Source organism: Eupeodes corollae, chromosome 1 (assembly GCF_945859685.1).
Source record: "Eupeodes corollae chromosome 1, idEupCoro1.1, whole genome shotgun sequence".
NCBI classification, from domain to species: Eukaryota; Metazoa; Arthropoda; class Insecta; order Diptera; family Syrphidae; genus Eupeodes; species Eupeodes corollae.
The window spans coordinates 184,728,713-184,752,333 of record NC_079147.1 but is presented as its reverse complement, the minus strand read 5'-3'; the positions used below and the strand labels follow the sequence as shown (position 1 = coordinate 184,752,333).

At 32.2% G+C, this 23,621-nt stretch overlaps 2 protein-coding genes across 3 annotated transcripts in view; one reads left to right on the top strand and one right to left on the bottom strand.

Annotated features, from left to right (window-relative positions):
• Positions 1–1,545: 1,545 nt before the first annotated feature.
• LOC129938353 (centrosomal protein of 104 kDa) overlaps positions 1,546–23,621 on the bottom strand; it is a 35,569-nt gene continuing 13,493 nt past the window's right edge. The window contains exons 2-8 of one of the 2 annotated variants that reach the window (XM_056045849.1): positions 7,767–7,934; positions 6,629–7,712; positions 6,208–6,322; positions 5,023–6,140; positions 4,806–4,948; positions 4,458–4,559; positions 1,546–2,823 (exon numbers count right to left, since the gene is read on the bottom strand). In XM_056045849.1, coding sequence (XP_055901824.1) covers positions 2,690–2,823; positions 4,458–4,559; positions 4,806–4,948; positions 5,023–6,140; positions 6,208–6,322; positions 6,629–7,712; positions 7,767–7,934 — 2,864 coding nt within the window. In that variant the 3' untranslated portion in view covers positions 1,546–2,689. Of the gene's footprint in view, positions 2,824–4,457; positions 4,560–4,805; positions 4,949–5,022; positions 6,141–6,207; positions 6,347–6,628; positions 7,713–7,766; positions 7,935–23,621 lie in introns of both variants that reach the window. The other variant, XM_056045848.1, reaches the window with a different exon arrangement.
• On the top strand, positions 11,906–16,322 carry LOC129938354 (uncharacterized). The gene is made up of 3 exons (XM_056045851.1): positions 11,906–12,227; positions 15,644–15,836; positions 15,899–16,322. Exons 1-3 carry the CDS (start codon positions 12,060–12,062, stop codon positions 16,198–16,200), a joined length of 663 nt encoding a protein of 220 aa, XP_055901826.1. The 5' UTR covers positions 11,906–12,059; the 3' UTR covers positions 16,201–16,322.

Sequence of the window (23,621 nt, the reverse complement as noted above, 5' to 3'; positions counted from 1 at the left end):
GTTAAGCAAATCAATATTATTTGTTGATATCTGCAATTTAATTTTAATAAATAAAATTAATGTTTTATAAGATAGAGAGAAAAGACCGAAATACTTCTGCATTATATTTAGTTCGAAATATGCAGATGTTAAGATTAAAAGACGTAAAACAGTTTTTTTATAGCATCTTTGTCTGCATAAGTTTTGCTACAATAGCTGCGATTTATTATCGCCAATGACACATGACCTACATGAAATAATACGATGTAGGTCCTAGACATAAAACGGTCACACGTCTGTCTTTTTTTATGTTTGTTTACTTTACAAATATTTTTGTTCTTTTTCATTTAAACCACAGTTCACACTTCCTCACCATTTGAAACACAAAATAGCCATCTACCCGTCATACTGATTTTTGTAGGTTACAGAATCAAATATTAGTGTCTTCTTCTGCATCAGATTTGAAATTCTGAAGACTCATTTTTGTGTACACCACGCGATATGTGGTTCAGGCTTTTGACAGGCTTCTTTCCAACTTTTCGATACTATGTGTCATAAAGCGTGACCTAAGAATATGAAATACAGCTTTAAACCTTGCGCATGGAGAAGACATTTTACTTAAGTTTACTTATATATTTATTTATTTTGTCTATGAATTTGACAATAGAAGTAAAAACACTGCTGCTATACACAGATTCTGAATTGCAACGACAGTACAGTTGTCAGCTGTGAAAGCATCATGTCAATAAAAAATAGATCTGTTCCATTGTGTCTATTCGATTTGTCAACATCGTCGTCGCAACCGACCGCGTGGGTTTTGTTTAGCTATTTGGTCAGTTTATAATTTTAATATGTATCTCCGATATTTCCTTTTTTAAGAAACGTAAACAAAATTTCCCATACAAAATGTTCACTTTTGCTGTCAGAAATCTGAAGAAAAGAAATACAAAGCTAAGTTGATTACTAGATGAGATTTAAAACTTAATTATGTTTATATTTTATCCTCCTGCTCTTTCAAACCATTTTAGAAATTTCTCAGAACTCCTAGAAATATAAACTGGCCAGGTAAGATGCCTTCGCGGACTTGTATTTTTGGCACCTAATTTTCTAATGCGGATAATTGTCAAATAGGATCGAAAAAAAGGTATATAAAAACGATTTTAAATTATAGTTTCAATGCTTTATCTGTCAAACTGCGGTTCTGTTAAACAGGGACGTTTTTTGTTTATTATTGTAAGTCGCAACTATTAGGTAGGCGCTTTTTTAATATTTTCGTTATTGAATCAAACTCGATATATACTAGTGGTAGCCTACTTCGCGTTGATGTTGTCTATTCCTTAAAGTTCCTAACGCTGCTGTAGGTTCAGCGGAATTATAGAGAAGTTTAAGTTTGTTACATATGTCAAACTTTATAAATAGAGATTGTTGACACCTAGAAACAAGTGATGGCGTTTTAGAATGAATTATAAAATTCCACCAAGTCTACAAATACGTGGCAACAACAACAATACATGACGGCAGTGACTCCGGTCTTAAACCAATATGCATGAAAAGAAAACACTCAAATATTGCATATATAGTAATTTTTATTCAAATGTCTCACTGTCAGTTTATTTATGCTATTTTTATGTAATGTACGTATAATTCATTTAATATTTTTTAATAATATTTTATACTCAAATGGATGGGTTTTGTAAAAACGGACGTTATAATTCAATAAATTAGAAAAACACAATCAATCACAATATAAGTATATAGAAATACAATATAAATTAAAAAATATATAGTCTCTACAGCATAAGAATAGTTTTGTTCTTGTTCAGTGTTAAAAAATAATATTTATTATTAACAATACATTAAAAAATAGAATTAAACACAAAAAATGGTTTTACCTTCAATGTGGTGTGACAACTTAACTAACTAATTTATTTAACTAATCTATAAAGCTAACTATAACATAATAGGAAACAATACAATCTGTTATAATATTGAAAATAATTGCAATAAATTTAATTTATTAAAAAACATTTGTATACATTGAAAATAAAACTAATTTTACTAAATTTTAATTTGTATCAAATAATTGTTTTGTGACGGTTATTTTATTCGTAGTTCTATTTTGTATTATATTTATTTTTAATATATGTACTTTATGTATGACTTTTCTTTATTTTTGAAAATGAATAAAAATATATTTAAAATTTTATTTGTGTTTTTGTTTAATTAACATTTTGCATTTTTTTTTTTGGTTTTATTTTAAGCTCAAAAATTGTGATGGGAATTTTGTTATTAATAAAATTGAATTGTTTTATTTTGTAAGTTTATTTTTTTTTTATAATTTGAAATTGCACATTTCCCTAAAGGGCATTTTTAAAAAGATAGTTAATATTATTATTTTTATTTATAACTTTGATGAATCAGTTATTGTTTTTATTTGTGTGTTTGGAAAAACCAAGAAGTTTGATTTCTCGAAGAAAGGCAAGATAGAGCGTAGTTTAGCCTCCGTATTACTCACAATGACTCATTTTGTCTGATTCTCTTACAATAAAAGTTAAATTTTAAATTCACTTTTAAATAAGATATGGACACAGAGTCATCGTGTAATTAGAGCACTTTATTAATTATTTAAATTTTAGTTTTTAATTTGCAGTTATTTTAAATTTAGCGATTTAAAAAACACAATTGCACAATGCATCTATTTTTAATTTGTTTATTTTTTTGTCCTTCGTCGAGCATTTCCTGGGCAACCGGATGAGCTCAATAAATGCAATTTCCAGCCACCATCTAGTGGTAAGTGAACATCGTCGTGGCAGAGAGGACAACGAGCTGCTCCAGTTTTAAGTTCTTAAAAAAAATGTCATAAAAATAAAATAGATTATAATTAATAAAATTTTGTTATTTTTATTTATTAAGAGGCTACATGAGCCAGAATGAGCTTATGCTTTAGTTGTGCTAAAGTAGTGAGAAATACCTCTTAACTGGTTGACAATTGGTTTAAAAACCTGCAAAAGTTAATCAGTTGACACATTGGCACATGAAGTCACGACACCTGGTAGTCACCGCGTGAACCTTCAATTGGAGATAGATTTTTTTCAATTTGACGGTTTATATGTTATATAAGAAAAAATTAAAAATTGACGCAGAAAACATTAATGAACCAAATTATTTTATATCAACGGATATCAATACGATGATAGTTTTTAAAAAAATTAAGAAAATCAAACAGACAAAAACTTTCTTTTTTTAAGGTATTTGCTTTTAATGTTTTTTTGAACTGATTTTACTTTTTTCTCATGGAAGATATATTGAACAGGGAATTGAAAAAAATGTATCTCCAATTGTCCCCAGACTGACACCCAGGTGGTGTGAAAACCGTTTTACAAGGTTATAATGGCTGCGTTCGCTTTTGAGTTGAATTGGATATTCTCGATAAGTAGATTTGTATCTATTTTATTGAACACTTAAGTTAAGATTGGAACAACATTTAGCTGTTCATATAAACGAGGCAAGCAAACGTATAGATATCGAAGTAAAATTTTTTTTAAAAAATAAAAATGTTAATCACCAGATTTTCACTCAACGCAACAAAATCTAAAATAAATTGTGAAGTTCCTCAAAATTCAAGCACATGTTGAATCAGCTGTTCTGTCATGTAGCAATGTATACCAGCAATTCTTGGGTACTTTTGGATTTCTTTTTTGATAATCCAAAAGTAAAACCGGTTGAGGTGATAAGTCATTGTCATATTCTTAATAGTCAAAATGACAGTATGAGATAATTCAACTCGATTCAATCCGATTGAACATTGTTGCAATAGTGTAATAAAAATATTTAATTGAATGTCGTGCGATGATTTTTAAAATTTTTATGGAATGTAGAAATCTTTGTACGTCAAAAGTTTTTTTTTCAACGAAAATATGTGTCTGAGAAAATCTTACTTTACATTGCAACAGAAACTTCATGCTTGGTGAAAAATTACATTTTTGTTGTGACATCTAGCTCTCAATTTGACTATCACCTTACATATGTAGATCTAATTCGTCTATGTTGAATGCCATTTACCAAAAATACGATTCCACCCCAACTGTTTTGGATCAGCTGTTTTCTTACACGTAAAACACTTAAAATACTCTATCTGAGATGGAACGCCGCCAATATTTAAGAAGTTGGCCACGCAATAAACATGTTAGAGCATTTGGAAACATATGAAAGCTTGGACATTCGACATCATGGGGAATTCAATTAAATATGTCATCAAAATAGAAATTTCTCCATATTCCCGATTTTAAAATTTATAAGACTTTTGACTTAGAGCAGATTTCGCTTGGCGAATTCCCAACTTTATTGAAATCTGGCCTCAGTTCAATTACAAAAGGCAATTCGACTAAAGAAGTCATCAATAATGACAATCTTCGTTTTCGTCCCGGTTCTGTCAAAAGCCAACAGATCTCAACATTTAAAACTAAGATTAAACCTACCTCTACAATAGTCTTCCATCTGATGTAACTCATAAAGCTGCTTGTGAACGGATTCAGTACAACGGTCGCAGTTAATGTAACTATTTTTTGCTTCACATTCTTCTGCAAAAAGAAACCAATACAAATTTTTAAGACATCCGAAAAAGAGAATTATAAGAGCCCCCACTATATTAATTGTTCATATTGTAAATAATGATAAAAAGAGATAATGAAATGAGGCTTGATTTAAATCATTAAATGAGTGAGAGTGAGATAAAATGATGATGAAACACCTAATTTGAGCTCGATTTGGACACACTATCTGCTAATTTAAGCGAGATCTCTCATCTTAAAATCATGGAAACTTACTTGTCAAATGATAGTTCAAGGCTGCAACTTCTAAGACCTGACTACATTGTGGGCATTTAGTCAAAAAAGGACATGACTTCCAGTAGTGCCTGTCTAAGTGCGCCTGCTCACCATGACAAGACCAATCACAAAATGGACATCGTCTGAGTTTGAAAGTTAAAACAAAAAAAAAACAATAATTTTGAAATAAAATAAAACAAAACAAAACAAAACTTACATCACATCAGGCTCCTCGAGTGATTCCGAATTTGAATTCGAATTCGAGTTCGAATTCTTCCTTGAATTGCTCGATATCATCGATTGTTTTACTTTCTCATTATATTCCTGTTTTCCATTGCAGGCAATTCCAGTCGCGTGTCCATTACTAACTGATGTTGCATTTTGACTTATAGATTGACCACTTTTACTCTTGAGTATTCTTGTTTCCGAACGTCGCATTGGGCTGGATTGTGAATCGGGACTTTTTGTTCCAAATCCAAATCCAACTCTACTATCATAGCAATGTTCTCCACCCCCGCGGGCATTTTGTTGTTTATCGTTGCTTCTATTAGATGGTGGTGAAATAGGATCACTAGAAGGACCTGAGAAGTGTTTATTAGCTTCGAGCATTTCTTTCTTTCGTTCCATATCGAGCTTATCAAATTCCGTAAAAAGTTGCCGATACAGAAGATTCCTTCTAGTTATATCGTCATCTGGAGGCAGTTGCTTCCTCACCAATCTCGGATTCACTTTATAGACCAACAAGAGAATCCGTTCGGCCACTTTGCGAACTGGTTCCGCTGGATGGTGTATTCCGGAGCATCCACATTCTGATAGAGCACGACATGTCAAGCCACTATGCTTATCTGTGCTTATTCCCTGACTTAACACCAACTGCTCTAACATTTGCATACGACTCAAAGCCAAACGGGGATGAGTCCCAGAACTGACAGTTCTCGATAGTGCAGGTGCAACTAAGTGCTGTTCACTCACTTCCGGGCATGCGGCTATACTCAAAATTGTGTGCTGTGCCAGAGTATGAATTCGTGGCGAAGGATCCCCGCTCTTTGCCAATAACTCTGGTAGAAGACGATCCACACAACGGGCGACTTCACTTTGTGAAACCCGACTGGGGACGAACTCCAAAAACAACACTCTCACAGTTTCCGTAGCCTGACTAAAAACTGAGTAAACAGCATCGCGAACAGCTCTATGCAATAGCAAAGCAGCACTTCTCGCAACTTTGTTCGCTCCCGCCACACATTCCCCTTCGGTTTCTTGTCCCTTGAGGAAGTTGCGCAATCTCATCAGGCCGTCTTCTCGATCTTGAAATTGACGGGAATAGAATTGCTCAACCTGCAAAAAAAGAACGATAGTACTCGTATCAAAAGAAGAAAGGGAATTACTATCCAAAAGTACTTACCAACTCATTTCCAAATACCAAAATCGGTAGCGCAGCCTGTCGCCGTTCCCGATCGTTCAAACGAGACCGCCCTCTGTTTGGATCCGCCTCGAGCAACGCTGTGCCTTGGCATTCCCTTAAAAATTCATTAGTATGTGAACTGAAAATTCAATATGACAACAACCACAACTTAAATATATAACCACCATCGAGAGAGTATACAGAGCAATGTTTGATATGTATGTCTTGATATGTTAAAGATATAAAAAATAAGCACGTTTTATGTAATATTTATTTATAGCCTTTCTTAAGGCCGCTAGACCCGCATGCAAGCTCGAGCTATAAAATATATAAAATGAATCTACAGAGAAACATACGTTACAACATCGATAAGAATTCTTTGTATCTTTTTGATACACACTACACAGCCCTTGTAACTTACTGTCTTAATGTGGGAATAGCTCGTTCTTCATAGTCTTCATAGCTGTTGCGAGGTGCACTTTTGTTGCGCCTTCTTAGAGAACCTTGATGGCTTGACATAGGAGACCCTCGACTTGGACTGCGACCTATATTCAGTTTGGGGGAGTTCGGGATGTCATCATGTGACTTTCGGTGGCTGCCAGTCGAGTGTGTTGAGTGTGTGTCACTAGCCGTACTGTGAGCTCCTACACCTCCACCAGAGCTTCCACCGTCAGTCGATGATTTGTCCTCTTGTGCACTTTTGGGACTCATTGTAGCAGTAAAATGCGCTTCTGCCAGAGCTGTGGCGACTTCTTGCAGACTTGGAGCTGTTGGTAACGTGGGCTTCGAAGCGTAAACCTCAGAAGCTAAATCGTTGTCGGCAACTAAACCGTTCCGTTCTAGTAGCTGGTCTACCAGAAGCTGTTTCAGAACGGCTCTCCGATACATTTCAATTTGCTCCTTTCTCAGTTTTGCTGTAGTGAAATCTTCCTGTTGAACTGCTTGTCTCTTTGCTAACGAGTATCGTCCTAACCTTTCGCCAGCTACCTTCAAAGAAGTCATGCATAATTTTAGCTTCCTGGCATATTCAAACCTTTCATCGTTCACAGCTTTTGATTTCTTTTCTTCCATCTCTCGAATGATCTCAGCTATTGATTCCTCTACATACATAGAGAATAACAGGTCATCACACATCGAAGCCAGCGCTGGTTCCCCATTCTCGGTCAACTGAACTTCTCCGGCGGCAGCAGTGGCCGAACTTTCTTCACCACCACCGCCACCAGCACCGTTCGAATTACATTCCAAATCTTCTCCGAGTACATTTACTGCTATGAGGGCAATTTGTCCTTCGGTGTTAAAATCATTTCTATGAGGTGTGCTTAGGCGTAACTTAAGATGAGTTCCTTTTCTCGGATTTACCGTTACACTTTGAAGTTCTCGTGATTTGAAATTAGTGCCAGAATTATCAGAAAGTGATATAAAACCTAAAAAATCAAAACATTGACTGGAAGGAGTGCTTGGTATCCCTTTTGGTGAATAGTGAAGCCAGAGTTCAGCTTTTTCAGCTTTAAATAAATATTAATTAGTAAAAATTATATAATTTCAATTCAAATACTTACGAATGAGATACTGGTGGGCTAAGATTTGTATGCGACATATTTTGGCCGGTCTATGAAAACGTAGAACGATATCGTGTGGGCTTGTATTATTTCCAGGACTACTACGCCACCCATGCACGGTTGGGCCATGTGAATTTAATTCACTGGCTGGAAATGATGGGTCTTCATCTGAAAACAAAGGAAAATATATTTTATATTGTCTTTTGTTTAAAAAGTGTTAAAAAATATTTTTATTTTGTTTAAAATTTCCTGGTGTGGACGTAAAGTTACGTAAAATCACAACGAAAAAAAACTTTTAACCTTAAAAACATTAAACAAAATCAGTAACTCATCAAAGCTAAATAGGAATGAATGACATCTTTATCATACATGTTGGAGCTGATTTTTTTATTTTAATACCTAAATTAACTTTTTGAATGGCCTACAGTATTTTCGCATTGATTGATAGCTATACCTGGTCCCTTAAAGTGCAAGTCCTCTTTTAAATTCAACTTTAAGTGTCATCTTTAAATTTGAACTTCCTTTTCTTCAACGTTCGAATGCATCTTGAAATTAATTATTGAACTGCGGTTAAGAGTTTTCATTACAAGAAATTTTCAAAAAATATAATCGTCTAGCCTTCCGTGTAAAGGGTGCCTAACCAATAAATAGACTACTTTTATCTTTAAAGCAAAATTATTGGTCGATAAGTCTAAAGGTGTCAAAGTGTTCAATTTTTTGTCCAATAAACGAAAAAAATAAGGCTATGAACAGGTTCACACGACAAAAGGGACTTGAAAGTTAGGTAAGTTTCTAGTAGTAGTTTTGAAAATAGTAATTTTGTTGGTACTTTGTGTACTATAAACTTTAAGTAGAGATTTGAGAAGTAAAGTTCTGAATTTGAAATTCAAAACCCTTGATAAACTAACTAGTTGCCTTGGTCAAAATGTACGTTCAAAGAATGAAATTGACTGTTGGCTGAACCTGCCCTTTGTAAGGGGTTATCCATTTTGGGGTTTCAGAATTATAGGAATATGGAATTTGACATCTGTCAAACTATAAGTTGTTTGTTTTCAGTTGAAAGTAAGTCTGACATTTACGAAAACAGATCGCATAACTATCGCACAACGCATACAAATTGTTAAAACCTGCTACAACAATGATAATTCTATAACAGACACAAATCCTGCTTAAAAGAAGATTATCGTTTAAATAATCGTAAACTACGCAAGCAATTGGCAAAATTGTGAAGAAATTTGAAACGGCTGGATTGGTTACAGATATTGTAAAGCCTGTACATAATCGTTTCGCTCGTAACACTGAAGATATTGCTGCTGCTATCCAGGGCCGGATTTAAAAGTCCAGCGGAGGCTCCGCAAAATAAAGTAAACCATTTTTTTCACTCAAGTTTTCCAATAAATACTTTATTGTGAAACCAAGTAGATTCCTTAGGTATTAAATAAACACATATAAATATAAATGGAAAAAAGGATTATCTGTAATTAAATTTTAAGGTTTAAAAAAGGGAACCTTTTGAGCTAACTGACATGACCACTCCCTTTTTTTGCATGCTTTTTTCAAATGGGTTGACAGCATTGGTTCATACCAATTTCCAATTGCAATTCCAAAATGCCCAGGAAATTTCCATTTCTTGATGAGCCAACAATTTGATTGCCACCTCAAAAGGCTAATCCACGTTCAGCAATGAATTTAATGGTACCAACGATAATTCTTAAGATTTTTCGCCAATACTCGATTTCTTGAGCCTATTGCACCGCTAGCTCTTGATCGATGCGTTTTTTACTGAGTCCAAATGAGTTTTTGAAACCGCATGTTCATAGAGACGATCGGATGCATGCTTCCAGACACTGAAACCTTCTCCACTGAGTTTTTGTTGTTTTGAGGGGACATCAATTTGCACGCATAACAATATATTTTCCATGTAGTTGGAGAAAAGCATCGATTGCCTAATCTTGATAAACCTGAGCAACAAAATTTTCGAGACACGGAATCGAATACCCAACCTCCGAGGTTGCGGGCAAGTAACACCCCAATCAGGCAATAAGCGATTGGGGTACTCCCTCAAGATGGCTAGGGAATTGGAAATGCTTCTTATCAGGGCCATTTGAGATTTTAATATTTCACTGATTGCCTGATTACAGTGAACAAATATAGATCAATGATTTCTGTTATTTAAGGTTAATATAATTAAATAGTCATGTATGTACAAAGTGTTGTAGGCTTTAGGTAAAGATTAAAGAGCAAACAAAATACATATGAAATGAAATGATGTTTACTAGTATTTACTATTTTGAATTTGAAACAAAAATTTTCCGAAAAAAAAATTGTGGGGGCCCCGTTTGTACAGGTCCAGGTGCTTCCGCCCCGGTTGCCCTCCCCTCTATCCGGCCCTGCTGCTTTTCTCGTCTTTCTCAGGAAAAAGTACTGTATTACGACACATCATGGCGTGCATACATATAAAGTCCAGCTCACACAACAACTGAAGGCAGGTAATCATTAAAAACGTCGTCAATTAGTTGAATAGAGGCCGGACAGAAATTAAATTTCCTGAACAGCTAATTATTTTATGTCCAAAAGTAAAAGGAATCGTTACACTGAATTGTGTTCCAATTCCAATGACAAATTTCTGTCAGTAAGATTTTGTCCATGGATTTCGATCAGATTTCTTTCAATGATAGAAAATTTTAATGATTGTTATAAACGACCCGCAAAAAATATTCTAATGACTGATTTCAATGATGAAAACCAATGATAGATATAACTGGCCCCTAAGAGTTGATCATTGGAAGTAAAAATGTCAGATGGGAATACGCTTGAACTGCAATGATTATGTAAAATCAAAATCATTGAAAACTATTTAATCATTGAAAATTTTAAAATAAACTTAACAAAAAAATGTAATGGGTTAAATAATGTATTTGTTTTAGTAGGAAAAATCTTAATCTCACCACCATAGACACACCATGTAAAGACCGGAAAACAATCTGTCATTCTGGTTTGCGTACAAGCTGAAACGTCAATTTTCAAGAACCCTTAATTCTAATATCAATTTCCCACCGCTAAAAACAATTCACCACCGCTAAAGTCAATTCACCACATAGTGATAAGTAATTCTTAAGGAGAGGCACCTAGTAGCTACGGCGAAATTAGATATTTTTGGGAAGATTACGATAACTCGGGCGACAAAGTTTAATGATGGATTTGTATAGAACTGTTAAAAACTATGGGAGCGGGGGTCTATTTCCCCCCGTTTAGGCGTTAGTGGCAATTTAAAAAAATATGTACGTTAAATGGAAAAAAATAATGGTAATACTTACAACTAAGTTGCATACATTTTTTTAAAGCCAACACTTTTTTCTATTAGCTTGTTTTTAAATCAAATCAAAAATATGCAAATTAAAATAGTCCGTTGAGATATTATATTTTTAAAAAAATATTTATTAATCCGATCATCTCAGATGCCAACTTAAGACTAACAACGAAAAACATTTAAGTTTTTTTAAGTACACAAAATTTTAAGATCATTTAGTATTAAGTTATACTAAAAATAATAATTTATGAATCTAATACTATGAATTACATTATAAAACATACAAAATGTATTTGGTTCTGTGAATCGTGACTAATTTCAAATAAACAAAAAAGTGCATCATTTGACAGCTAAAATCGAATCTAAAATTCACGACACAGCAATTTAATAAAAAAAAAACACCTGTCAAAACAAGTAAATACACCGAATCGAATTGTTGGTGGATGGACGTAATGTCAAAATTACAAATTCAACAATGTAAATAAATGAGTTTTGGAGGGTAAAACGTACGAAAGATTCCGGTCTTTATATGGTGTGTCTTTGCTCACCACCGTCATTACGACACTAAACATATCAAATTTGAACCTCTTTCTAGCTTCAAAATCCAGAATCAAAATTTTCAATGATGAAAACCAATGATTGCTTTAACGGGCCCTTAGGTTTTATTGTTTTATAAAACTTATTCCAATTTAAACCAAAGCCACATTCGAGTATATTTTGTATCTTTAAAAGAATCTGAGATGATGACTCTTGCTTGAGTAAACTCGATTGCGTGTAAAACAAAATCTCATTTTCTCATTTGGTTCTCAGTTGTCACTTGTCGGTTCTCAGTTTCTCACTCAATCCAGCTAAATCGATTTTTATTTAGTTCCATACGAAACGTGGAATTGTCAAGTTATTCAATCTGAACCACAGTCGCATGTGTGTTGTGTACATCATAAATATTATACCCCAATATTTAATTCCCCGGCACTAGAATAATTATGGAAAATAGTAATTCATCTCAACCATCAAAATGGAAACAATTACAATTATTATTGAATACTGTCAATCATATTTTAATCGGTTTTGTAGTTGTTTATATGACCTTTTTAGCTAAAAGTTTAAGTTTTTCCGATACATCATTACACGCGCTAGTTTCAACAATTGGGGTAAGAATAGTTTCATCTAGAAGATGATGATATTAATATAAATATAAAAATTTGTTTTGTTATTGTTTTTGAAAAGAATTAGCATAATTAATGAAACGATGTGGAATATGTTCTAAAAATATCGGGATATCGGGAATTTAAGAAACTATGCTATGTTCTCTTCATCAAACTGTGATAAGATAAAATAAATAATAAAATCTTGATAATTAAATCTTGACAGTGCACATTTTCTATTCCGAAGGTTGTATATTTTGATGTTTTTATCAAAGGTTTAGCGGTTTTCGGGTTTCTGTTTGGATGTTAGTATTTACTTTTTTTGACTGTCATTGACCGGTGACGTTTATCAGAGATCTCTTACTCGATTGGTGATAATGGAAACATTGAAGTGGAAAAGTGGTTCAATGTCGGACTTCTACTCTAAAAGGTAGCAGCAACACGACAACAAGTGTGCTAATGGTCATAAGTTGCAATGGAAATAAACAAATAAAACTAAAAATACACTCCTCTGCATGCTTGGAGCCATTTAAATTCAATTTGTCCGATATGATATTTACAAATATTGATATAGGGACTTTAAGTAATTTTATTCTTAATGCATGAAGTTAAAAAGTGCTTTTAAATGGTCGTACGAAAATAAGCAAACACAAACAAAATATTAAGATGTGTTCATACATACATATATAATGTAATTGTAAATTTAATCCCATGTATAGTTTTTAGCAGCGCTCGGTTTGTTGTCGTTTTATGAAACACTACCCTACCTGGTCTTCCTTAGGCTATGAAAGAAATATTTCACCCCTTTTGATCAGACTGTTATCTACAAGACTCCAAAGCTTGAGTATAACTCTGGCGCTCCTGCAACTTACTTAAGCCTCTTCAATAGTATTGAACACATCGTAAGGTCTCTTTTTTGACCCTTTTTTACCGTTTTTTTAACGGTTTATGCTCTAGTGAACAGTAAACAGTTCAACTGTAATACTATATACCCTCGAGCCCAACTTCGGCCGTACTGTCAAATACAGAGATTCGTTCATTAGCCGTACTAAGCGAATGTGGCATGCCTTACCACACTCTGTCTTTCCTAGTCATTGCAATATTCAGGAATTCAAAACCAATGTGCACCGACATCTCCTTTTAAACCCTCTCTTCTCTTTCTAGTGCTCACACTGTGCCTCTGAATAATAAGGGTAGTAATATCCTCTTGAGTGTGAGACAAAATCAGCAATATGTCTTTAGACCCTGTCCAAAACACATTTATTGAAAATCGAAATTAGCCGCAAAGTCGAAATATTTCTGTGATTTTACAGATCATTTTTTTTTTTTTTGAAGAAGTGACAAGTTATAGCTATCATTGAATCGATCCGGAAAAATGTTTGAATCAATATTTGACGGTGTTTCCCTTTGATTAGAAATGAAAATTATGTACTGATCGATCGGAAATCACACAAAGAATTTTTTTTGGGAAAAAGTGTAATTACGCATTTATTTTTTTCGGATGGAAATTCATTTTCCTGAACAGCTGATAATTTTATGTTCAAAGGTGAAACGAATAGTTCCACTGATTTGTGTTCCAATTTCACACAATTCCAATGACAGATTTCTGGCAGTAAAAGTTTTTCGGTGGATTTCAATCAGGAAATTATTTTCAATGACAGAATAATTTAATGATAGCTATAAACTACCAGTCAAGGAAATTCCAATGTTTGTTTTCAATGATGAAATCCAATGATAGCTATAACTGGCGCCTAAGATAAATACAACATTATTGTGCTATGTTGTCTATATTTTGTTCCGTTACACGAATCTCTAAATAAGGTTCATTAAGAAAAACTATACTAAAGAAAGCAATAGCAATGAAAAAGGAACCCACAACTAAATTGGGATTATGAAAATTTATTCAAAATTAATTACCGGTGAATATTGGTTAAAACTCCATTTGTCAATTGTTTAGCAATTCGCTAGTATTCCAAAACCAGCAGGTTCAGACCACATAGGGTACTTGAAAGAATGGCAAGTATCTGAATGGCTAGCAGCCAAAAATTGACTTCGAATTAAGGCAACTTTATTAAAAGATTGACTGAAAAATTAGTCAAGAAAAATCTCCCTAACTATCAGGTCAATTCCACTTATGTCAAAATGACAGCTAAAAATGATTTTTCAATTAACTAAAAGCTGAACTTTGTCACTCTGTGATTTATTTATTTTCTGCACAATTTTGTTTAAACAAGTGGTTTCTTGTTAAATGAAAAGGAATAAGTAATTTTTTTTTAAATACAAATACCAGTTCTTTTCTTTCCAGGTAGTCAAATACTAAAGTGCCAGTTATAGGTAGCTATCATTGAAACCAATCTGGAAAAATGTTTGAATCGCTTTTTGCTGGTGTTTCCTTTTGAACTGATCGATCGGAAAAAAGCGTAATTGCGCATTTGGTTTTCTTTGAATATGTATGTATGTATTTTTCTATTTTCCGGACAGAAATTCATTTTCCTGAACAGCTGATACTTTCTTGTTTAATAGTGAAACGAATCGTTCCACTGATTTGTGTTCCAATTTACAACAATTCCAATGACAGATTTCTTTCAGTAAAAGTTTTTCGGTGGATTGCAATCAGGAAACTTTTTCAATGACAGAAACTTTTAATGATAGCTGTAAACGACCTGCCAAAAAATTCCAATGTTTGTTTTTAATGATGAAAACCAATGATAGCTATAACTGGCGTCTAAGGTGCCTTTTTTATAGCTACATATGCATATTTGTTTTTATCATTAACAATTTTATTTAGAGATTTAAAAGCTATAAAGGAGTCAAATTTTGTAAGTTTGGTGTCAAAACAAATCCAATGAGTTGTATAATTGTTTTTACTGAAAATATGACTTTTTATAGCTAAGACCATTTTTTCCGTTCAGTTTTATTTTTCAATGAAGAAATCGTTTTCAATGAAAAGCTGGTTGTTGATTTCACATTTTTGAAGAAAATTATTCAACTGAACGAGTTACATTTTCTTCAAATTCCCATGTGTTATTATTTCTTTTAATGATCATCTCCAACCTTAAATGATTGATTCCAATCAGAAATTATTCATCCAATGACAGAAATTTTCAATCAAAGCTGTTACCAACCTCTCAAGAAAATTCCAATGATTAGTTTCAATGATGAAAACCAATGATAGGCTAATGGCCTATAATTCCCATAAAAAAGTGACAGTGTCAACAAACAGCAAAAAAAAAATTCCATATTCGTTTAAAATTAGCAAAAATCCTCGTTTCATTTTATGCACTTCTAACATGATTAAAATTTATCGTTTAATTTTTATTCACAGTCTTTTATTTTATCTTAAAAATGTGTTTCCACGATTTGTGAAACTACTCTTGAGAAGACTTTTTAATATTTCTGCTTTTTGTTTTCATACTTCTTAGTTTCACCTTTTAGCTGCAGAAGCTATGATGTGCCACTATCCGGAGAATAGGTTAACTAGAAACTTTTCTCACAGAACGAAAACAAGGCTCCATTCGGCCTTACAAATTGTTGGTGGTTCTATGGGTCTATTAGCCGCAATAGGAAAATTTACAAAAACTGAAGTTCATTTTACAACAATTCATGGAAAGTTTGGTAAGTGCACATTTTCTATTTACAATCTGTGAAAAAAATAATTTAATAAATAATCCTTTCAGGACTTGCAACATCTTTTATGTGCTTTGCCAGTATGATGGGTGGAGTAGTAAACACCTATCCGTTCCTGCTTAAAAAACTATTCAAACCTGTCCAAATTAAACTACGTCACAATTTATTCGGCTTGATCACATTCACACTGGCAATGTCAACCATTTTTCTTGGCTACAACACAATTTTCTTTTACAAGTTTGTTGATTCCTATTTTATTCCGTTTATAAGCTCAGTAACATTGGTTGTATGGCTCTTGACAATTATCGGGCCCACAAGGTCGTTGCTTGGTAAATTGAAGTACCGAAGGTAAAGAGGCAAACAACAAAAAAGTAGCTTATAGGTACATGGAGAGATGCGCATGTGGTTGTTCATGTCCTGTCCATCCCTCGCAAAAGAAAGTGCCGCAATAAAGATTTTCTTTTTTTAACATAATTATTATTGTAGACTTTTTTTCATTTTTATAGTTTGGCATTATAGTGATGGTAATTTAGAGAGATATGCGCTTAGCCATTAAATCCCTTTTCTTTGATGTACTTGTCGTTGTGGAATCAGTTTTTCTCGTTCAACATGCCAATTTTGGCATTCATCCAAAATGAATTTTATCGTAGAGCTACTTTTTGTATACAACTGCTGGTATTCAATTATCCTTTCGTGAAGTGTCCAGACGATGAATTTTTATGTTCTATTCATCATCGGATTTAAGAAAAAATGTTTAAAAAATATTACGATAATATTGTTGGAATTGTAAGGAATAAAAAGAAAATATTGGAAAAGTGTATATTTCTTATTGCATTTGAGTTATTTGTATTCTAAGTACAATGTACTCTGCAGTGATAAGTCATAAGTGTTCTGAACAGAGATGGCAGAAATAAGATTTTTTTGATTAACTACATTTGTTACGTCTGCTACATAAATGAGGTTGTTAATGTAGTTAAATGTAATTAACGTAGTTAAATGTAGCAGACGTAGCGGTAGACGTCAAAACGTAGTTTGAAATGTCCATTCAACCACTAAATTGACAAATTGCATCAAAAAGATAACTGTGAAAGTGTGAAAAACGAACTCTCGAAAATTCGGCACATGGCTTAACCAAGAACATTCCAAAAAATTGATAGATATCATATACACTATACTCTTAAAATGAACGACAAAAATAAAACAGATGATTACCTATTAAATTTGCAATTTTCTTTCATAAAACTTCGAATTCCTTGATTTAGTTCATTTACGCAACATATTTGGTTCTTATGTATAGTTCAGTGTTTTTCAATCGTTAGTCGTTACTTATTCACTCGTTTTTACTTGCTACATATAGGAACTATATGGCAAGTTTTGCATTCGTGCAAAATTTCGAACTCGAGATTTTAATCAAACATGATATTACGATGGTAGAGAAGTCGAAAAAAGTGGGTCCCGCGATTCCGTCCGGTCGGTTTTGTCTGTCTGTCCACGCTCCTACAGCCTAAACCATGGGGTCGATTGAGTTCAAACTTGGAAGTTAAGGTTTTGAGCAGATTCGCGTTAGGCGTTTTTTTCATTTTTTTTTTAAGATCAAAACTAACAGTGGCCACCATACAATTTTTTTGGTCAAAAAACGAAAATTCGAATTTTCTCAAAAACAAACCGATAGATTTTCTTTAAATTTTCTCTAAAATTTTATTTTTTAACTTGGCTTCTTTTAATAAGAAAAACAAATTTTTGTATTGCTCAGGATAGGTACCGCTCATACAACCGTTATTTTGTTTTTTAATTTACTCAGCAACTTATGAACCGATTTCAATAATTTTTTTTTCTGAATGAGCTCTTATATTGCTTTAACAATATTTGATTATCAAAAGTGCAATTTATTATTGTTTGGATTTTTAAAAAAATATTGAATTTTATTTTTTCAAAACTCGATATCTCAAAAACGGGCCAACATTTTTTTACAAAATTCAAACGTAAAGCGTATATTAACAACCTCTAAACAAGTGCTTACCAAAAATATTTTTAGAACAAAATTTAAAAATTTTATATATAAAAAATTAATTTAAAAAAAAACCGTTCTAACGATTTTCAAAAAAAAATTTTGAAAAATCAAATGTTTTTTTATTTATAAAATGGCATTTAAATTTTTGAAGACAAACTTATTTTTCGGGCAAAATTTTAAATAGTTTTTTTTTTTTTTTTTTAATATTTTAATTGAGCATGAGCCCGAAAGAGCGCATTATTTTAACAAAATTGTAATTACATTCCTAGCTTTTATCTAAATTAGTGCCTTTGGTACATATTTATGTATTTTTATAACTAAAATTATTGTAAATACCAACGATATGGCCGCCCATGTAGCGCAACTGTGATATATTTAATCAACAATCTATTTTAAAGTGTCTATCAAGAAGTATTATCTTGGCACTTTGGTATATTAGATTTTAAAATATTATTCTTTAAGAATAAGGTTGTTTAACACATATTTTACTTGCTTTCGATTACATAAAAGAATTAATACTTAGTACTAGTTAAAGAAACGTACAACCTCTACAACTACTGCTTACGTGTCACTTCATAACTAAAATCCAAAGCGCACAAGAGCCTGACTGTAACCAACACATGAATAGCAATTTCTTGAACTTTAACAAAAAAAATAAACTGAACGGAATAACTCCATGTTTGCGCTGAAAGCTTGTAGGAAAGAAGGATACCTACCAATGACATTCTTTCACTATCATCATTAACATGTCATTATCTATCTATCTGCATAAAGCTGAGCACACGAAGTGAACTATTCTATGTTCGTTTTAGACACCTACCTAACTACACAATCAATAGGTGATCGCTTTATAATTTAAACATACATATTCTTCCTCTTTCTTATCTTCAGATAATTTACTTTCTATCCTGGTTCTTCTAATGATGAAATGTCCTAGGATGAGTTGTGTGGATGAATTTCGGGTTTTTTTGACAAACTTATTTTACAGATATAAATATTTTAAAATCTAATATAAGTACTTTTTTAAACAGACTTTTTGCATACAGTAGCAAGTTCGTGCGACCCAGTCGTGCATTTTATTTTTTATTCTTTTTGAAATTTAATGTTTTTGTGAAGGTAGCACACGTAACAAATTTAGGGTAGGAAATGAAACAAATCAAACGTGTAGTTTATCCAATTAACTACACGTAGTTTACCGAGTAGATTACCTGACGTAATCTATTCTGCCATCTCTAGTTCTGAATGAAAAGTTTTTGGAATTCCAATATTAGACTTTTGTTTGAGTGAATAATTTGTATTATTTTTGCAACTGAGAAGAAAGTCTGAGCAATTGTTTCATAACTGCATTTTGTAGATTAAGATTATATTGAATGGGGTTTTCCAGGGACAAATTCAAATTTCCTTCAAAAATTAATTTTTTATGTGACGCATGGAACACTATTGGTAGTTTTATATTTGCATTAATGTATTTGTGTACATTTAAACGAGAGCGGAAGAGCTGTTAAATTTCCGGCTTAATATTTCTTAAAAATTGTATTAAGAAAAGTGAGTGCAAAAACAAGGAACTTTTGTGTTTTGACAGATCTAGATCCAAAAAAGTTGATTTATTTTTTTTATAAAAAACCCTTTAAGTGTTTTTTGAAGATTGTAACTAACTTTATATTTTATTAAAATAGAAACATATTTTTGCATCAAACACAATTGAAAGAAGGTAATGTTTCAAAAAAATATCAGATTCCTCCATGTACAGTGGTGGACACGAATTTAGCACATTGAACAGAGTACAAATTCGACCCATCGGAAAAAATTAAAACAAAAACAACAACAACAACAGATTATTGGAACAGGTGCAAGTTCTCTTAACGCTTTGATGCCTACGAAGTGGCTGCATGTTTCAAAGTTTCATCCTGAAACTCTTCCGGAGGATTTAGTCAAACATGTCTCCGAAAATTCTAAAATACCTGCTAATGTTTTCAAGTGCTATAAGCTTATTAAAAAAGGTTCTCAAGTATCTGATTTAAAATTTGTTAATTTCAAATTAAGGGTCCCTGCAGACTGTTTTAAACAATTATTGAGTGATGCAGATATATGGCCTAGATCTGTTAAAGTAAAGCAATTTATAAACTTGTCAAAAAACGAAATTTCTCGCCAATCGCCCAGTTTAACATAACATTGGACGCCGTTTATGTTGCTGAATTATCTTTAAACAAAGTTCAAATTCCAAATTACGCTGTCCCTGCCGATGATGTAATTGCTGCTGCTGGTGTTGTTCCTGTTAACATTGTTCCTGATGATGCTGTTTCACCTGATTATCAAAGAACGCTAAGTAAAAGTATAGATAGTTTATCTTATTATTACCAAAATGTTGGTGGGCTAAGAACAAGACTAGATCATATTTTACTTTCATTTTCCTCTTTAACTTATGATATAATAATTTTAACTGAAACTTGGTTATCTGATAATCACTTAACAACTGAATGTTTTTCAAATCATTATACTGTTTTTAGAAAAGACAGATGTTATTTTAAGACATGCATGGAAAGAGGTGGTGGAGTACTAATTGCGGTCCGTGCCACTTTGGCATGTAGGCAAATTGAATTGGAATCAAACTCCACTATTTCTGACCTTGATATTGATCAGCTTATTGTAAGTGTTAAAATGGGTGAATCTGAATTATTTGTATTTGTAAGCTATATTCCTCCAAAGAGCGATTTGGATTATTATAAAATTCATTTAAATAACTCAAAATCCATTTTAGAAAATTTAAAATATTCACAACATGTATTATTTACAGGAGATTTTAATCTTAGTCATATTGAATGGATATTTGACACCGAGGACAAATGTTTAGTCCCTTTTAACGTTTCATCTGAAATAGAATGTGTAGTTATAGACTTTTTTGGTCAATATAATTTAATCCAAATCAATTCCCATTACAACGTTCTTAATCGAATTCTTGATTTGATTTTTGTTGATAATGATTTTCTTATTTGTCTTGATAAATGTAACTTTCCAGTTATTGCAAATTCAATTCATCATATAGCCATTGATGGAAATATTCATTTCTATCATTATTTAAAAAAGGTATCTAACGACCAAAATATTTTTTATGATTTTCGAAAAGCTAATTATGACGGTATGGTTGATTATCTTTTGTCTATTTCGTGGGATAACGTTTTTTGTTCATCTGAATTAGATAGCGTGTATTCTTGTTTTTTAAGTGTTTTGATGGGGGCAGTTGACGAATTTGTACCTAAAAAGCTTTCTAAAAATAATACTTGCCCTATCTGGTATAATAAAAGGTTGACCAATCTTAAAAACAGAAAAAATAAGGCATACAAATTGTATAAATCTGACAAAAATAATTCTGAACTGCGTTTAAACTATCTAAATTGTCAACGAGAATTCGATTGTCTCAATAAATTCTTATATCGTAATTACTTGTTTTCTGTCGAAAGTGACCTCAAATTAAATACCAAGCGTTTTTGGAATTTCATAAACTCAAAGCGTAAATCTAGTGGATTTCCTAGTAGTATGAAGTATCAGGATACAATCACAAGTGATATACCTACAATTTGTAATTTATTTGCTGACTATTTCCAATCAGTTTACTCTTCAGATACTCCCCCTATCCAGAGGTTACCTTATATAAGTAGAGTTGTCAATATCGGTTCTTTAGTTTTTAGTCCATTTGAAATTAAAGAGGTTTTATCTAAATTGGATATTAATAAGAGTGAAGGACCTGATGGGATTCCTGCTATTTTGTTAAGGAAATGTTGTATTGCATTAGCTCAACCACTTTCGTGGATTTTTAATCTTTCATTAGCCAAAGGGCTATTCTTGGATTGCTGGAAGGTTTCTTATTTATCACCAATTTTTAAATCGGGCTCAAAACAGGATATTACCAATTATAGACCCATATGTAAAATTTCTTGTATTCCAAAAGTATTTGAAAAACTTGTCTGTAATAAGTTGACTGAGCTTTTTCATAATCATATTTCAATTTTTCAACATGGGTTTGTAGCAGGGAAATCAACGGCAACAAACTTAGCATTATTAAGCAATAACATCATAACAAATATGGAAAATGGTTTCCAAACTGATGTGATTTTTACTGATTTTGCTAAGGCATTTGACAGAGTCAACCACCAAATCTTGTTAAATAAATTAACTTCTCTAGGTATTAACTCTTTTCTATTAAAATGGGTTGAGTCATATTTAGCTGGTAGAGTTCAAATAGTAAAAGTTGGTAATTCGCTCTCAAAATTTGTTTCTGTTCCATCTGGTGTTCCGCAAGGAAGCCATTTGGGTCCATTACTTTTTTTGTTATTTGTAAACGATATACCTGATCTATTTCAAAATTCAAACTGCCTTCTTTTCGCAGATGACCTCAAACTATACCGTAAGATTTCTTGTCAAACTGATTGTTTTCTTCTTTTGGAAGATCTGTCGAAGCTTGACAATTGGTGTAAGCAAAATCACCTTCTCTTAAATGTTTCCAAGTGTCAAGTTTTGTCGTGTTTCCGAAATTCTAATCCTATAGTGTTTGACTATAATATCAACTACACAAATTTAGAACGTGTTACTAGGAAGAAAGATCTAGGGGTAATTCTAGATACAAACCTTTCTTTTTTACCGCATTATGATTTTATTATAAACAAAGCAAATCAAATGCTTGGTTTTCTTAAAAGAAACACAAAAGAATTCTCAGATTCATATGCTTTAAAATCCCTTTACAATTCTCTAGTAAGATCAGTTCTTGAATATTGTAGCATTGTTTGGAACCCTTATTACAATAATTCAATTGACAGAATTGAAAAAGTTCAAAAGAATTTTACAAGATATGCGTTTTATAAGCTTAATTGGCGGATTGCAAGGCCTTCTTATTATAGTAGGTGTTTATTGTTTGGTATGCATTCTCTTTATGATCGTCGGGTTTATTTTTCAGTTATGTTTATGAGAGATATAGTTACGTTTCATATAAATTGCCCTCCTTTATTAACATTAGTTAATTGTGTTAACGTACCCTCTAGAACTACACGCTATCGGTTTCAATTTTATGAGCAGTTTCATCGCACAAATTATGGCCGTAATGAACCAATCGCGCGTTGCACTAGAGAAGTGAATTTAATTTGCAATAGGATTGATTTTAATATTGATGTTTCGAGAGATTTATTTAAAAAATATTTGTTAAATAATATTAAACTGTAATTTCCTAATAAATTTAAAGAATTGATCTTTTTTTTTCATAAACTTATATTTATTAATTGTAAAATTACGAATAATAATGTATAACTTATAGTAATATTTATTTAATTTATTTATTTATATAAGCATACAGCCCCCAACAATTGTATTATTTAGTATCTAGTCTATAAAGATTGTAATCTGATTGATGAAATAAAACTAAAACTAAAACAAGTATTTTTTCTACTTTCAATTCTTTATTACTTGCAAGTTACGGTTCATTTTCATGTTGTTACTATGACTACCTTATATGGTAATGAAAATGTGTATCTGATTGAAAAGTAAAATAACGTTTTGCGCAAAATGAAAATTGTTTGTGATCTGCGTTTTTTTTAGCTGGACATAAATTTAACCCGTTTTGCAATCAAAGAGTGTATTTTTAATTTTTGTATTTTTTTAAAAAGAAAATAATAATTTTTGAGGTAATTAAATATCTTTATTAAAAAAAAATAATTAGTCATGGCAAAAGGAAAATGGTGAAAATGAAGTCAAAAGGGCGGACGGTAACAGACATT

Excerpts from the sequence above, each read along its gene's own strand:
- LOC129938354 (XM_056045851.1), top strand. The coding sequence starts at position 12,060 with ATGGAAAATAGTAATTCATCTCAACCATCAAAATGGAAACAATTACAA. Across the intron at positions 12,228-15,643 it reads CGCTAGTTTCAACAATTGGG|TTTCACCTTTTAGCTGCAGA; the intron begins GTAAGAATAGTT and ends CATACTTCTTAG. Across the intron at positions 15,837-15,898 it reads AACAATTCATGGAAAGTTTG|GACTTGCAACATCTTTTATG; the intron begins GTAAGTGCACAT and ends TAATCCTTTCAG.